At 45.1% G+C, this 16,622-nt stretch overlaps 1 protein-coding gene across 1 annotated transcript in view; it reads right to left on the reverse strand.

Moving 5' to 3' along the window:
- Positions 1–16,622, reverse strand: part of ADAMTS17 (ADAM metallopeptidase with thrombospondin type 1 motif 17) — a 346,933-nt gene that overhangs the window by 250,748 nt on the left and 79,563 nt on the right. Inside the window, exons 5-7 of the mRNA XM_036844635.1 lie at positions 9,228–9,311; positions 8,366–8,523; positions 839–882 (exon numbers count right to left, since the gene is read on the reverse strand). Coding sequence (XP_036700530.1) covers positions 839–882; positions 8,366–8,523; positions 9,228–9,311 — 286 coding nt within the window. The remainder of the gene's footprint in view (positions 1–838; positions 883–8,365; positions 8,524–9,227; positions 9,312–16,622) is intronic.

Consider the following 16,622-nt stretch of genomic DNA (forward strand, 5'->3'; position numbering starts at 1 on the left):
TTTTAACATTTGAATTCCACAATAATAAATATTCAATCCTATACTGTTTTCCTTCAATTTTCGTACAGTTCTAAGCACATTCAATTCCAAACCTTGCTTTTGGTGGTGCAATATTTCAACCTCTTAGTGAATAGAGGTTTGTGCTATAGCAGACAAAATGGGAAACCCTCTTGGTTTCTGTTAACCAAGTGCTCTATTCCTACACTCAAAGACTGGTTCCAATTTGAAACCTATGAGAGTTCAAGAGCAAGCCAGATATAACTGAAGATAGGAGAGAAAGGAAATGGCAAGTGAGGGGGAAGGTGAGGGAGGAGGTGTAGGTAGAAGGGCAGGGGGAGAGGGAAACTGTGTTTGCCAGCCCTACATGTCAGCATCACTTCTGTTTGACCAGAAAGCGATGAGCCTGGTGCCAAGGCTGTGGAAGGACACCAGTCCCACAACCCTGCAGTCACACTTCACCTCTTATGACACTTGGTGAAGCTTCTGTCTCATGACAATCGTGTAATTCAGCGAGGTCCCCCTCCTGCACTGGTGATCAAGAGGCTCAGAGACAAATGCAACCCAACTACAGTCACTTCAGGACAGCCTGAGGGCTCCTTCCTTTGGTTGAACTTTTCATATCTTCCTTACTAACCCTTTGTCTAGATGCCTTCTGCCATAAGCAACTACAAAACTTTTTAGGAAAGAAGAAAAGTAAAATAAAATCAGAAACCAAATTTACCAAAAAAAGAGGTAACAGAAAAGGCAGAGTTTGTTTGAGGATGGCTCCTTCAGACTGTGTTATCAAGTGTCCACATTATCACAGGGTATAGAGTTATTATTTTAACTCTAAACTTACCAACGGTGTCACAAGGTTCATCTTTGTGTACGCAGAAATCTGTCCTAAAAAATTAAAAAAAAGAAATAGTCAGGTGTGTGTAGTACCTCCAAGAATGGGAGAAGAAAACATTGTCAATTAATCTAATTAATCTTGATTACTCATCTTGCCCATAACAAAGTTATCTCTTTAGTTGCCACCTGTTATAATGAAGAATAACTAGCAGCATTTGCCAAGATTAACCACATTTCCAACTGGTAGGCTCAGTTACCCCACGTAAGATCCTCCTTTCATAGCTGAACTATTCCATAAATAACACTCAGTTGCTGGAAGGACTCCTTCCAACGCTGAAAGTTTCAGAAGATGTTTACCAAGTCATCTATCAGAGATAATTATTAGTCAATATCATCAAACTATAGTGACTTCCTAAGTTACTCTACTTGGGCAGCAACTGGTTTTAGATGCTGGAATGACTGTGTATCACTTACATGAGGACACAACAAAAAAGTCATTTCTAAAACTTATATTCTTTAAAGCTCCCTAGGATCTCCCAGGTGTGTGGCTGTGGACAAATGAAACAGCAAAGATGCTTGAAATCTGATCCAGCCTCGGTTCTGCAAGTACAAGGGCCTCCCTCTGGCCTGTGAGGTATGAAATGAGGAATCTGGGCCATTCTTTTCCAAAACCGGAGCATTCCCACTATTCTGCCCATAAGTTCCCTAGTTGGGAGCTGACCAGAGCGCTGGTTGGGGAGGTATCTTGCCCAGGACTGGGTGAGGACAGCAGTGCCTGGCCCCACGTTCATCTTCTCATGGCGTACCGTGGGGACTGGTAGAAAGCACCCACTCATCTGGAGCTCTCTAAACACACTCCAGTGCAGCTTCAGGTTGAAAAGGTGTGTTCTGAAGGCACCTTGTCTCATTTCACTTTTAAAACATTCTCTGGGAAGAAAAATGGGTCAGGCTCTTGTCAGGCTGGCACTAAACAAAGTTGTCAATGAAAGTGGCAGGTCCTGGATGGGTCACACGTCGCCTTCCCTCATGGGATAATACCTTCCCCTTTCTGACACTCCATCCCCACCTCAGCATTCAGTGTCCTCAATTCCTTTCCTACTCTCGGTCAAAAATCTACTCTCACGGAAGGATCTGATCTGCCATTCACACTGGGGACAATGACAAGAAGGCAATGTAATATCATCAGCTTTCCTTTTACCTCCACTCCAAACCACAGCACATTCTGTCCTATTTGCCTCCATAATGTAACCCATGTCTAACGTCTCTCAGCACCATGTGGATGTCCATGTGAGTGGAGCAAAACCTGCTTGTTCCCAACCCTGGCTCTGCTTCAGGCTGGCCTGAAAGTTGTCAAAGACTCTACCCACCCACTAGACCTGCAGAGGCCAGATCTGTAGGTTTAAAAGATTCCACTTGGGGCTCTGATGTACAGAATTTCCTGGTCCAGGCCACTGCCTCAGGCCAAGAAGTCTTGCCAGGCACCCTGCACATCCTGTGAGCCCAGAGGAAATGGCAGCCGGCATGGGTGTGACAGCTTTGAAGAGGTGGCTCTGAAGCTGGCTGGAGAGACAGCTAGAAGGAGCTGGGCCAATCCCCTAAGCAGCCCACATGGGTTTTGCTGACTGCGTCTCTAATTTTTTCATAATGAACGTATATATTTTGGTAATCAATTTTAAAATAATTTTAACAAAGGAAAAAGGAAGGCTTCAAGACCCTCAGGCTTTTCTTTTCTATGGAGGCTCAGGGAGCCTCCATAGAAATGGAGATGGAATAACCATAGGAAAATGAAGACTCGTGCCTTGATTTTTCTGTCAAAGACGACCTTTCAGAAGACTAATTAACAGGCAGTAGAGGGTGGCAAGGAAGACACAGAGGCAGAGAAGAAAACAAACAAATAAAATTAGGGACATAAATATGTTTACTGGTCTGGTATCCAACTAACCCTAACTCAACATTCTTGATCTGACACCCTTCCCATTGGAATGTTTTGGGCGTGTCACACACACACACACACACACACACACACAGACCAGACTGTCCTGAGACCTCGCTCCAGGGTTTCCCAGAGTGAGCAACTAAAAGTGTTGAAAGCATCATCGCATTGTCTCACCTGGGCAAAGGGAGAAAGGGTGTGTGGCCATCGGTCCCACAGAAGAGGATTAAACAGACTGAACAGGGCTGCTGAGGGGACTGGCCCCAGCTCCTTCGAGCTGTCTCTCTGGCCAGCTTGGAGGAAGATGGCTGACAGGGCGTTGTGTGTTCTCTCATCCCCCCGCTTCCCTGGAGGGAAACGGGTGGTCTCAAGTGATGGACCCTGCAGCGTCACCCACTGCTTCTCCTGAGGAAGTGGGAGGACGCATGGTGGGCTCACGGAGGGCCAAGCTCAATTAGAGGTCTGGCTTGAAAGGGTTGCCAAAATTTGAATCTTCTCTCCCTTGCCTGTTCAAGGTCCTTTCTCAGAAAAGGAAAAGCAAGCCTTCTGCCTGCAGGGTCACCTTCATCTCCAGGTACCCTGGCTCCCACTGCAAACTCATGCCAAACCCACATGTAGGGGCTGCAGGGGTCAACTGGGGAATCACAAAAAAAAAAAAAAAATAAGCATCCCAATGCAGCTCTCCAGCCTCTCAGTCTGTTCACATTCACATTCTGCTGTTTGTTCCTCAACAGAAGGAAGGCTGCGTGGATCTACAGGCCAGAGTGGGCTCCATGGATGTGTGAGCTGTGCCATCATGCAGGCCCCTCACTCAGAAGCCTCCCATCCCCCAACCTGCTTTAACGCTCTGCTCTCAACATCTTGAAATTCTTAAGAGTTTTTTAACATGGGGTCCCGAGTTTTCATTCTGCACTGGGCACCACAAGTTACATAGCTAGTCCTGTGCATAACCTATTGCCTGGCATACAGTTGGGGTTTAATAAATACTGGCTCCTTTACTAAATGACCGGCATACATTTCCAGATCACTTTCAACGTGCCCTGTCAGCTCATCAGTGGCCTTGTCTCTCCCCTGTGTTTGGAAACCCAGAAAAACATAACACCACAGGTACCCACCAAGCTCTCACATGAGCAAGGCCAAAGGTTGAGGGAGGACCGTCCCTGGGACTGGGTGGAGTTACATGGGAAGGGAAGGTGTAGGAACAGCTGGACATCCTGGTGGTCGCGCTCTGGGCTGGCCATGCATGCCGCTCCGGATGTCTCCCAGGAGCATAGACCTGGGCTTGCGGGGTAAAATTCCTGGCTTTCTGGAGGACATGTGGAGCCACAGGCAAGGCCGTGCCAGGTGTTGCAGTCCCCTGAAGTCCAGTCTGTGCGGGTCCCATATGGCCCCCAAACTCAGCCTACTAAGAGGTCCTTGCTGGCCCTACACACGGCTGCAGCTGCTGGATATGCAGCTCCTGCCGCTCCTTGCTCGGCAGCTTCTGTTGGACGCAATGTCATGCTCACATCTTGGCAACTAGCCATCTGTACAGTTGGTGGGCGTCCAGGAGGATACACTCTCGGGCTCAGCCACAGCCCGGAAGGAAAACAAAAAGAGAAGAAACCCTCACATCAGCCAGTCCCAGGACCTGAGGATGCTGGCCCCTAAACACCGTTGGCCTGTGCGGCCTCCAATTAGACCCTCAGCTTGGATTATTCTGGGAGGAAAGGACTGCTTCTCCAGAGCAGCAACTGCCTCGCACCCAATTTCCCTGTGAAAACATCAGCCCATTATTATCCCAGCCTAAGGAATTGCAGCTCTCAGCCTCTAATTATTAAACGATGCTTCTCAGCCAAATTGGCTTCCAGCCCCGACTCCATCATTGCCACCCCATCCTCGTAGGAGGTCTGGAGTTTAACGTCTGTGAGGACCCAGAGGACAGACGGCACCAATCAGTTCAGTCCAGCAGCTCCCCACAGAAGTGAGAGGGATCAAGATGGCTCGAAATGGAGAGAGACAACACAGGCTCCTGGGCTGGCTGCAGGTGACAGAGCGGGATGGAGGCCTTTGCATCGGCTCTGTCTGCATCTGAAGAAACCTGGCCTTCCCGGGCCACCAGGCATCTGCCTCCCCGGCCCCCCCATTCAGAAACACCCGCTTGCAATCAGGACCACCCCCTTCAATGTGCTTAGTTAGAAAAGAACATTTTAAAAGTTTTTTATTGTGGTAAAATACACGTAAAATTTACCATCTTAACCATTTTTAAGTTCACAGTTCTGTAGGGTTGAGTATATTCACACTGTTGTGCAACTTATCTCCAGAACTCTTTTTATCTTGCAAAAGTGAAATTCTATATCCATTAAACAGCTCCCTATTCCCTCCTCCCCACAGCTCCTGGACACTACCATTTCTGTCTCAATGAATTTAACTTTCTAGGTATGCCATATAAGTGGGATCACAAAGGATTTGTCCTTTTATGACTGGTTTATTTCACTCAGCAAAATGTCCTCCAGGTTCATCCACGTTGTAACTAGTGTTAGAATTTCCTTCCTTCTTAAGGCTGAATAATATTCCATTTGTATGGAAACACCACATTTTGTTTATTCATTTATCCACTAACGGACACTTGGGTTGCTTCCACATTTCAGCTATTATTACTAATGCTACTATGAATATAGGTGTACGAATATTTCTTCAAAATCCTTTTGGATATATACCCAGAAGTGGAGTTGCTGGATCATATATGGTAGTTCTATTTTTAATTTTTGGAGGAATTGCCATACTGTTTTCCACAGTGGCTGTACCATTTTACATTCCTACCAACAGGGTACAAGGGTTCCAATGTTTCCACATCCTCACCAACACTTGTTATTTTCTGTTGTTTGAGTTTTTTTAAATAGTAGGCATCCTAATGGGTATGAGATGTAAAGAACATTTTTATGCAAAATATTTCCAGTATGGTAAATAAGCTGTTAGGAGACAGGAAAAAGAGAAAGGAAAAAATAAAGCCTAACGGAGAGCATTCTCAGGCTGAGGGTGCATTCAGTCTCTCTGATGGCGTTTTGTAAAAAGGTTAATCCAGAAGTTTTGTCTACACTAATTCTGGTAACATCTATTGCCTCTGAAAAAAAGCTAGTCGTTCCCAAACCAAGACCACTTGCAAGTGTTTTCTCTACCCAGACAAGAAAGGAAACAGCAGGAAAGCAAAGAAGCAATACAGGGAAAATTCCCATAAGTTATTATTTTGAACAAAACACCAGAATTTATACATTTTATATAGTATTTACACAAACCACTTTCAAAGTAATAACCTTGGAAGTTTAGCTGCATATTCCAAAGATGATGTTGTTTAGAGCTCCTCTCTAGGAAAGGTCTTTAGTCCTCATTTAATTATCATTTGGAAAATCAAGCACATTAATTTATAGTCACATATAGATATGGTTCCCAAGGACTTCTGCCTGCCCCACAAATCAAATCCACTCTCAAAGGGTGGTAGCCATAAGCCGAATACTGTAATCCTCAGTGCTTTATGGAAAGCCCCATAGGCTCCAAAAGCTATTTCAAAGTGCCTTGAGCCACGGCAGCCTCTGGCCAGCGAGTGTGGGGGCCAGAGCTGCTGGGAGAGGTGGTACCTAGGGCTTCCCAGCACTCACCAGGGTGGGCAAAACCAGATCTAAGGCAAGTACAAGGTCATGCTCACGCCTTGTCCTTGGTTCCTGGTAGACTACCAGCTATATGTTGGCAATCAGAATTATTGAATAGACTTCTCAAATGTTCCATTATACATTTAATCACATCCTGTAGAAGCAGCAAGTGTTCTCATAATGGATCAGTGTGCTACAGATCACATTTTAACCCTTTAGGGTTGGCAATTGATGAATCATCTACAAGACTGATTAGGCATCTATTTGGTGTCTGATGGTGGCAATGTGCATGTTCTGGGTTTTTTTAAGAGGAGAAGCCTAGGGTGCTATATTGCCTGCTACAGGGTGCCTGAAGCTGGGGTCACAGACCATCCCCAGCTACCTTCAGGATGTCATCAGGTCAGGGGCTTGTTGTTTATGGCCCAAGAGGTGCAAAATAAGAGCCCTTCTGGACTCAAAACCAAAGGCTTAAACCAGATTTAACTCTTCTTAGAAGGGCAGGTTATCTTTAAGCTAAAGACATGGTAAACTGTTCCCTTTCTCTGAACTCAGAGAAAAAGAAAGCATGTAATTTTGGAAGTAGTTTCCATAAATTAAAAAAAAAAATCTTAAAATTCAAAGTTGATATATTCATGATATATTCATTCAAAAAAATAAAATTTTGTATTTTAACCTAATGGATTAAATTATCACAAAACATTTCTGCATATTTTCTAAAAGGGGATTTTGGTGTGAACACATAACACATTTTATTTACATCACTGAAGTAAAACAACCAAGGAAAATCAATCTTTGTAACAGAGATTTGAGACATAGGGAAAAAATGAAATAGCCACATCTATACCTATCATGGGTTGAACTGTGTCCCCAAAAAGATATGTTCAAGTCCTAACCCCACACCCAGTCCATGTGAATGTAATCTTATTTGGAAAAAGGGTCACTGCAGATGTAATCAAGTTAAGATAAGGTCACACTGGATTAAGCTGGGCCCCAATCCAATGACTGGTGTCCTTACAAGAAGAAGGAAATGTGGGCACAGGGAGAACACCATGTGACAATGGAGGAGACTGGAGTGATGCATCTACAAGACAAGGGATGCCCAGGATTGCAGCAACCACCGGCAGTTAGGAAGAAGGAGGAAGGATCCTCCCCTCCTGAGCCTTCAGAGAGACACGGCCCTGCCCACACCTTGATTTCAGACTCCTGGCCTCCAAAACTGTTAGAAAATAAACTTCTGTTGTTTTAAGCCAGCATTTTGTGGTAATTTGTTACTGCAGCCCTAGAAAACTAAAATAACATTGTTGTTATCTGCATAGAAAGCTGCCTTTGGCTTCTATAGTCCATTGCCGGGCCCCTTGGCTTCCCTCTCAGTCAGGAAGAGTAAGTCCAGCTCTGTAGCCTATAAAGAAGCTCAGCTTCTTGCTTCAAATGGAGCCTCTACGTGAATTCCACAGGCATCTCTGCCCGCTGCTGTTGTCCCAAGAGTACCCATGGATGGGCTGTGCACAGCACACACACGCTTGCATGGACTTCCCTCCACAGGAAAATCGGGGTATTCACTTCTCCCACTTTGGAAGCAGCCTCAAACACAGATGAGCTCTTTCCAGTAAGCATTATATTTGGTGCTGGGAAGAGGTAGTAGATGAATTTTCTTGGAAGTTTTAAGAGTCTTGGGTAACTAGGATTTCAGTAGTTTTATATTAACAATAACAATAGCAATAATAATAGCTAACACTTGTGTCCTTACTGTGGGCCAGGCACTGTGAGAAGTGCTTCCTGTGCTCATTTAATCCTCACACCTTGGAGGTAGGACTATCATTTATCCCCATCTTACTGATGAGGAATCCAAGGTTCAGACATGTGACCCAAAGTCTGATTTCCAAGCCTGAATCCCTAGCAAATTGCCATCTGTCCTCTCCAATGGAAAATGCCTTCCCTTTCTCCCTTTGCAGCTCCAGGCAGAGTCTAGTTTTACCTGGTCACAAATACAGCGGCATCCACGGGGGGCGTATCGTCCTTGCCTCCTGGAACCTGATTGTTGCCGAGGTACCGTGCGCCTCCATACTCCTCGTTCTGCCAGTGACAGAAGCTCTCCAGGGACCGCTCACCATGGTGCCCAATGGACAATTTGGCCTAAAAGAAATCAGGGGGGCAGTTACAGAAGCAAATGCCCAGGGAAGCCAGAGTTCATGCTCAGACAGTGTGGATGTTAAGGTGGAGACAGCTGCCCGCCGGGGCGTCATTCAATGTCACCTGCCCACAATGCTGGTAGGAAGATGCAGAGACCCAGAGAGAGGCCATCAGGGGCCTTATCTATAAGTTTGAATGAAGACTATGTTATGAAAGAAAAGCTTTCTTCTTTTTGGCAAACTGAACAGCATACCCAACGTTCTCATGTTCACTGCTTAACTCTGCAGGTAACACTTTCATAAGGAAATGCACTCAATCAAAAGACCAGAAAATGATGCTACAGGGCACCCAAATTTGGCCTGAAGCTCAGGTATAGCTCCAGAAGAGTAGCCATGACTCCAAAGACCTCACCATCAACTTTGCACCCATGAAACATGCGGGAGTGAAGGAGGGAGGCACACAGGCCCACTGCTCAGGGTTCCCCTGAGATTCTGAGCAGATTAACTGCACACCAAGCCTCCAGTAACAGTACCTGTCCTCCTCTCACCAGGCATCCCTGGTCCCTGGCCCAGGGCACACTGTTGCCATCTGCAAAGCCAGGGAAGGAGGATAAAATACAACACTTGGACTCCTCCTCAGCACTCAACAGCAACTAGGAAGCCTGGAGACCAGTTACATTTTCCGTTACTGTGCCGATGGGGACTTACAGGACGCTGTCGTAGCAGGACAAGCTTGGTAACTTGAATGTTAACTTTAATTCCAAGGCTCTGGTGCTGAAACATATTGTATACCTGTAAAGAGAGAAAAAAAGAAATAGATAGAGAGATAAATACAAAAATAAAAAAAACAACAACAGTGGTATCCTGGATGGGATCCTGGAACACAGAAAAGATAGTAGGTGAAAACTAAGGACATCTGCACAAACTATGGACTTGAGTTAATAATAATGTAACAATATTGGTCCATTAGTTATAACAAACATACCATACTAATGTAAAATGTCAATAATAGGGGAAATTGTGTATGGGAACTCTCTGTACTACCTGTTCAATTTTCCTATAAATCTAAAACACAAAATATAAATGAATAAAATATAAATGTATTTGTTTAAAAAATGAAATATAAATTCTATTCATTAAAAATTATATTAATTAAAAAAAATTTTTTTAAACTGTGTTCTTGCAGTACAAAAAAAATCTAAAAAAGAGTAATTATATGAAATTCAAATTTCAATATTCATAATAAAGTCTTATTGGAACAAAAAAAATACATATATATGAGATATATAACCCAGATTTTATTTAAAAGACCTTCTGAGGGGCTTCCCTGGTGGCGCAGTGGTTGGGAGTCTGCCTGCTAGTGCAGGGGGCACGGGTTCGAGCCCTGGTCTGGGAGGATCCCACATGCCGCGGAGCGGCTGGGCCTGTGAGCCACAATTACTGAGCCTGCGCTCCGCAACAGGAGAGGCTGCGATGGTGGGAGGCCCGTGCACCGCGATGAAGAGTGGCCCCCGCTTGCCGCAACTGCAGAGAGCCCTCTCACAGAGGCGAAGACCCAACACAGCCAAAAATAAATAAATAAATTAATTAATTAATTAAAAAAGAAAAAAATCCAATTAGCCTTGTTAAAAAAAAAAAAAAAAGACCTTCTGAGACCAAAAAACTACCATAAATATAAATTCCTCAAGAGAAACAAGTATAACAGAAAACTCTGGAATCACACACACGTGTGCATACAAACATATACATGCAAAGATAAACTGCAAATCAGATGGTTGAAAAAAATGTATAGGACAGGTGATTTTGAAAAAAAGAAATGGATGTCTGCTGATTCTGGTGTTTCCTGCAGGAAGGTGAAGGGGATCTTTATGAAAGGATGGGGGAGGTCCATGCCTGTGGCCATCTGCCACAGATGTCAACTTGTATCTTCTCTAACCCTCATCACAACCCATCAAGGTTGGTGTCTCCACCAACCTCGACTCAGTGACATAAAGCCACCAGCCCAAGACCCACTGCCAGTCAACTATGACTACAATCCAAATCCAGATTGTCCAGCCAAAAAGGCCATATTCTTTTTTTCCCTGAATTCCTCATTCTAAGCAAAGTTTGTCAGTGAGATAAAGTCATAGTAACAGAAAAGGATATGCCCCTCTCAGTTTTGCACCTCTTGTTGGTAGAACTTAATTATAAGGATCTCAACATCAAGAAATCAAAGGATTCAAGGAGAAGAGAGATAGGAAAACTCAAGTAAGGCATAGGAATGAAAGTTGACGTAGACAGAAAAAAACCATCGGATTTGAGGACCCCCAGATCATTACGATCCTCCTGAGTTCCTTCTCAGGAGAGAGCAGGATTCAGGGAGGTACAATGGAGTAGGTGATGAGGGTAGTAGTGTAAGATATAGAGGGAAGAGATAAGAATCTTTTAAATATTCCCTTTTCTTTTTAAATTGGGAAAATACTTTTGTTTCATTATGTCCTTTTTTTCAGTGTTATTAATATATAATTGATATACAACATTGTATTAGGTTCAGGTATACAACATGATGATTATATATATTATACTATATATCATAGTATACATAATATAGTATATATAATATATACATATCTCAAAATGATCACCACAATAAGTTTAGTTAACATCCATCACCTCACATAGTTACAATTGTCTTTCTTGTGAAAGAACTTTTAAGACCTACTCTCTTAGCAACTTTCAAATATATGATACAGTACTGTTAACTATAGTCACCATGCTGTATCTTACATCCCCAGAACTTATTTATCTTACAAATAAAAGCTTGTACCTTTTGACCACCTCTACCCATACCCCTACCCCCCACCTCTGGGAACCACCAATCTGTTTTCTGTATCTATGAGTTCAGGTTTTTTAGATTCCACATATAAGTGAAATCATACAGTGTTTGTTTTTCTCTAACTTACTTCACTTGGTTTTGAATATGCTTTTTTTTCCTGATAGACATAATCTGGAGGGAGAATTTTCTAGCAGGGGCATTAAAACTTTCTCTCCAGTACATCAGCAGCAACATAAAGCAATGACCACAGCCAACAGCATGGCCACAGTTAATTCAGGCCATGTGAAGCTGGACACGGCGTCGGGCACATAAGCGGCAGAAGCCAGGCACGCACAGCGCTTGAGCATCTGTGTGACAAAGGAATTAGCTGTGTCAGTGCTTGGATTTTTCTCTTTGAAAACTATTATTAAAGCAAAACAGAATCTTTGTGTAATTTAATATTCTTTCCCACAAGGAAAAATACAACATATTCAGTTCTTCTGTTCTCACTACCCCCTCCCAAAACGTTTTCTTTGCTCAAGAACAAAATTGCAGTCATTTTTTTTATACTGGACCATCTGTAGGCCAATTCTGAAGTCATGCCTTAACTACCTATCCCTAAACCTGGGTGAAGAAGGGAAAAGCACATAACTTTTTCCTTGTTTCTGAGAACCACCCAACGGCTGTAAATCAAATTTTTCCAGAAATATTCAGCCTTAGGATTGGGCCCAAACTGGAAAACCTCAATTCAAAACATGAAAACTAGAAAGAATGAAAACTTGAAATTATGAGGGAGAAAATTCAAGTCACACAGGGTTTCAAGGTGCAATCTAAACACTGCCTGTAACAGCAACGGCAGCCAAAGACATTAAAGAATATTGTGGGTTTAAAGCAATAACACAGGAAAGCAATTCTCAGTGATGTTCTGACACGCCCCCTGAAAGCAGCATAAAGAACAGAGCCTGAATGGAATGATGCAAGTTTCAGGAAGGACAAAGCTATAGGAACAAACTCCCTCATCAGAATCGCCCGTTTCTTCCTCTCCGGCTGAGGACAGTTCTGCACATCCCGTGTACCGTGACCCCAAAAGGCTCAGGTACTTTTCTTGGAGCAAATACACAAAAAATATGTGAGCTGGAGGGGGGGAAAAGCTTCATGCTCTAGAGGCTGGGACGGAGGGCGAGATGGGGAATTGTTGTTTAATGAGTGTAGAGTTTCCATCTTGCCAGATGACAAAGTTCTAAGGTTTGGTTGCACAACAATGTGAATACAATTAATGATACTGAACTGTACACTTAAAAATGACTAAGATGGTAAATCCTGTTATGTGTATTTTACCAAATTAAAACTTTTTCATTAATTAATTTAAGACGAGAAGCTTCATGCTCTGAACAACGTTCTCTAGTAAGCCTGCAGGAAGGTACCCCTCCTTGATGTGCAACTGGGACGCCCACATTCAGGAGAGCAGGCGGGAGCAACCACAGCTAAAGCACCTTGTCACCTGAGCAGACCACGCTCCCACAAAGCCCAGCAGAGCGCAGGACCAGTCAGATGCACAGGATCTCCCTCAAGGCCCAGTGCCAAGCCAGGCGAGCCGGGCGAGCCGGGCGAGCCAGACGAGAATCTGACGACAGCCACAGAACACAAAGCAGCAGGCCTCAAAGACATGTAAGGAAGTCTCCCTGTCCTCCTCTCCCATGGAAATTCACACTCAGGAGAGTCTTGGAGGCAGCGGCCCCATGACGTTTAGGGAGACACCTGGTTGGGCAGGGAACAGCACAACCAATTGTCTGGAAAGTCTGTCTCCTGCATCCAGCTCCGGCTGCATCCTGGCAAGTGTTCAGAGCCCCAGCTTCATTTGTCACATTTCCTTGGCAGCCTGGGGGCCGAGTGGGTGGACCCACTGCCAGCAGTGCACTGCAGGGCTCCCCTGGCTGGGCGACATGGGGACATGGTCAGGAAGGGGTAGACAGGGACAGGTGATGGGGGCACGTGGGGAGGAGCTGTTCGCAATGCCAGGTGGGGTTTTCACATAAGCACCACCTACCTGGTGACTTAGGGCCTCCCCAGGGACAGACGGGAAGTGGAGCTGACTCCCTCACATCGCAGGCCGCACCCATCCAGACCCGCACCCTGGAGGGGGCTATATTCTCTAGCAGTCCCTCTGAGCGGGGTCCCTGAAGCAGCAGCACCAACATGGCCTGAGCACATTTTGGAAACGCATTCTGGAGCCCACCCCAGACCCCATGAATCAGAACCCGGTGGAGGGGGGTGGGCCCAGCCATCTGCATTCCACAAGCCCCCCAGCAGCTTCCCATCATGGCCACTGGGGTGTGGGAACCAGTGAGTGCTCTAGCACTGCTGCTAGCTTCTCTGCTCACCAGAGAGAGACTTGTTGTCTGTTTCACATGGTAATTGAGTCAAAGTGATGTCATTTTTCCTCCAAACAGAACTTGCCTGGAGCGTCTCAGGTTTTCATTCCACTCTGTGGTTGTTAAGGAAGCTAAAAACAACCAAAGCTCTGTCAAGTGACCCCATTTTCCAATTTGGCTGCCCAAACCCAGGGCTTCTAGTGTCAGCACCACCTGTTTCCATCTGCAATTTGTTCTTCAAAATATTCCTGCTTCTGTGTCACCACCACCCCCAACCAAAGGAAAATCAAGTCACGTACATAAAAAGGCACTACAGCATATTTGGAAAATCAACCAAAGCCCACTCAGGGCACCCACTGCGGCTTGCTGACAGCTCAGAGACACAGGTCTGGCCGAAGTTTCTCCCTCCACACATTCCTGCACAGGTGAGCGGATTGCTGGGACACATAGCCCAGTGGGACTCTATACCCCTCTGAGCCAGGTGGAGGGATCTTTTAAAACACAAATCAGTGTATACCACTCTTCTACTTGACCCCGGCACAGCTTCCCCATCGCACATGCAGTGAAGCCGGCTCTCCATGCCCTGACTCCTGAGGGGGCGGCCGGAGCACCTCTCACTGTGCCCCACCCTCCCCATCACCCACCAGGAATGACCTCTCCCTGTGCCTCCCAAATGCCAGACTGACTCCCACTGGCTGGCTCCTTATGTCAGTGTAATGCCTTCCCTTCTAAGTGGAGGGTCACTCATCACAGAGGTGTCCCTGACTGCCCCAGTCACTTGCTATCACCTGGATCTTTGCATAGCAGTTTATAAAATTTGCACACAAATCCCTGATTTGTGTGTTGAGTACTGTCTGTTCGTGCCACCACATGAGCTCCATGAGGATGGGACCTGTTGTGGTCCCTACTCGATCCCCAGTCCCTAGGAAGTCCCCAGCACACATTAGGTACCCAATAAATATAACTGAATGGAATTAGTGAGTGCATCTCATTTTTTTTTATAGTGGTAAAAAACATATAACATAAAATTTACCATCTTAACCATTTTTAAGTATACAGTTCAGTAGTGTTAAATACATTCTCATTATTGTGCTACCATCACCACCACCCACCTTTAGAGCTTTTTTATGTTCCCAAACTGGACCTCTGCACCCATTAAACAACTTCTCATAACCCTCTCCCCTCAGCCCCCCGGCAACCACCACTACTTTCTGTCTCTATGAATTTGACTACTCTAGGCACCTCTTATGAGTGGACTCATACAGAACCTGTCTTTTTGTGATTGGCTTATTTCCTTAACATAATGTCCTCAAGGTTCATCTATGTCATAGCATGCATGAGTTTCTTTCCTTTTTAAAGTTGAATAATATTCTATTGTGTATATATGTACACATATATATTTTTGTTTATCCTTCAATGGACATTTGGGTTGCTTCCTCCTTTTGTGAATTATTTGTGAATAATGCTGCCATGAACAAATATCTCTTGGAGACCCTGCTTTCAATTCATTTTGTGTATATACCCCAAAGTGGAACCACAGAATCATATGTCATGTGAGTGAACCTCTTTTATGCTTTGGTCTGTGTAGTGTCTGGACACTTTGTTGGGATTTTTTAAATTTCTTTTTCTTTTTTGGCTAAAGATGCTGTTTTCATTGGGGAAAGTTCCCCACTGGGTGAGCTCTGGAGAAAGGAAGGAACCCTCTTTCCACTGTAGAAACCAAAGCAGGTGGAAACTCACTCTGCTTGCCACAGAAGCCCTGGAGGGGCACTGGCAGTGGAGAGATGGTTCCAGGACACAACAGTGGCAGCAGGACTGCAGCCCACACTCCTGGCCGGAACTCAGCCTTGCTCTCTCCTGCTGCCTGGCCTCTCTCCCTTGAGTCTCCTGCCCCTTACCCTCCCCCCATTTCTGAGGCTGGTGACCCAGTCTTCCTTTTGATTCTGGGCTCCTCCGTATACAGCTCCAAAAACATGTTTCTCTTCTGCTTCAGTTAGCCCAGATCCAGTTTCTTCTGCTTATAATCAAAACCCCTGACTGATACAAGAGCCAAGCTCACTGCTCTGTGATTTACAAAGCTCCTTTATTCCTTGTTTTAAAACGGGACCATTCTGCATGATGCTGGTAGGGGAACCACTGACCAAAACCGCCCACCCTGGCCAGGCACCACAGTAACCATCTGTGTGAGTTGTTTTACGACAGAAAGTCCTGGTAAGGAACATGGAACTAATAAGCCACCACCAGCCTGAAGAATTCGGGAAAGGTCAAAAGGAGACGCCAGTCCATATGTCCTACCAACCTCCCAGAATCCTCCTCGCTGAAATCCATCTTGGCTGAGCGATGAGCACACCACCAGGAAGGACCCTGAGCCAGAATGATTGGCCAGAGACCACCCGAAAACTAATCCCATCACCATAAAACCTGAGACTGAGAGCCATGTGGCAGAGCAGTTCTCCTGGGTTCCATTACCCTCCTGCTCTCCACCCGGGTGCCCCTTCCCAATAAAGTCTCTTGCTTTGTCAGCACACATGTCTCCTTGGTCAATTCATTTCCAAGTGTTAGACAAGAGCCCACTCTTGGGCCCTAGAAGGGGTTCCCCCTTCCTGCAACAATGCCAGGGTTGTTTTACTACCACTTCCATGCTTTACAAGTCTTCAAAAATGACCAAAGTGGCTCTGCTCTCATAGCAGCCACTTCTTCTGTTGCTCTGAAGACTGATTCAACAGGGCTCAGAGGTGAAGTCGTTTGTAGCAGCCAAGCATGCTCTCAGAACAGTTCTTTCCCACCACACTTGCTTTATCAGCTCCATCTTGATACCTCCTCCTTGAAGGACAAGATATGACAGGGGCTGAAGGGGACCACCCATAGCACAGTGGGCTGTGTGGGAGGTGTAAATATGTAATTGCATTTATGTAGAAACACTTTCTATTAGAGTTT

Source organism: Balaenoptera musculus, chromosome 2 (genome assembly GCF_009873245.2).
Source record: "Balaenoptera musculus isolate JJ_BM4_2016_0621 chromosome 2, mBalMus1.pri.v3, whole genome shotgun sequence".
NCBI classification, from domain to species: domain Eukaryota; kingdom Metazoa; phylum Chordata; class Mammalia; order Artiodactyla; family Balaenopteridae; genus Balaenoptera; species Balaenoptera musculus.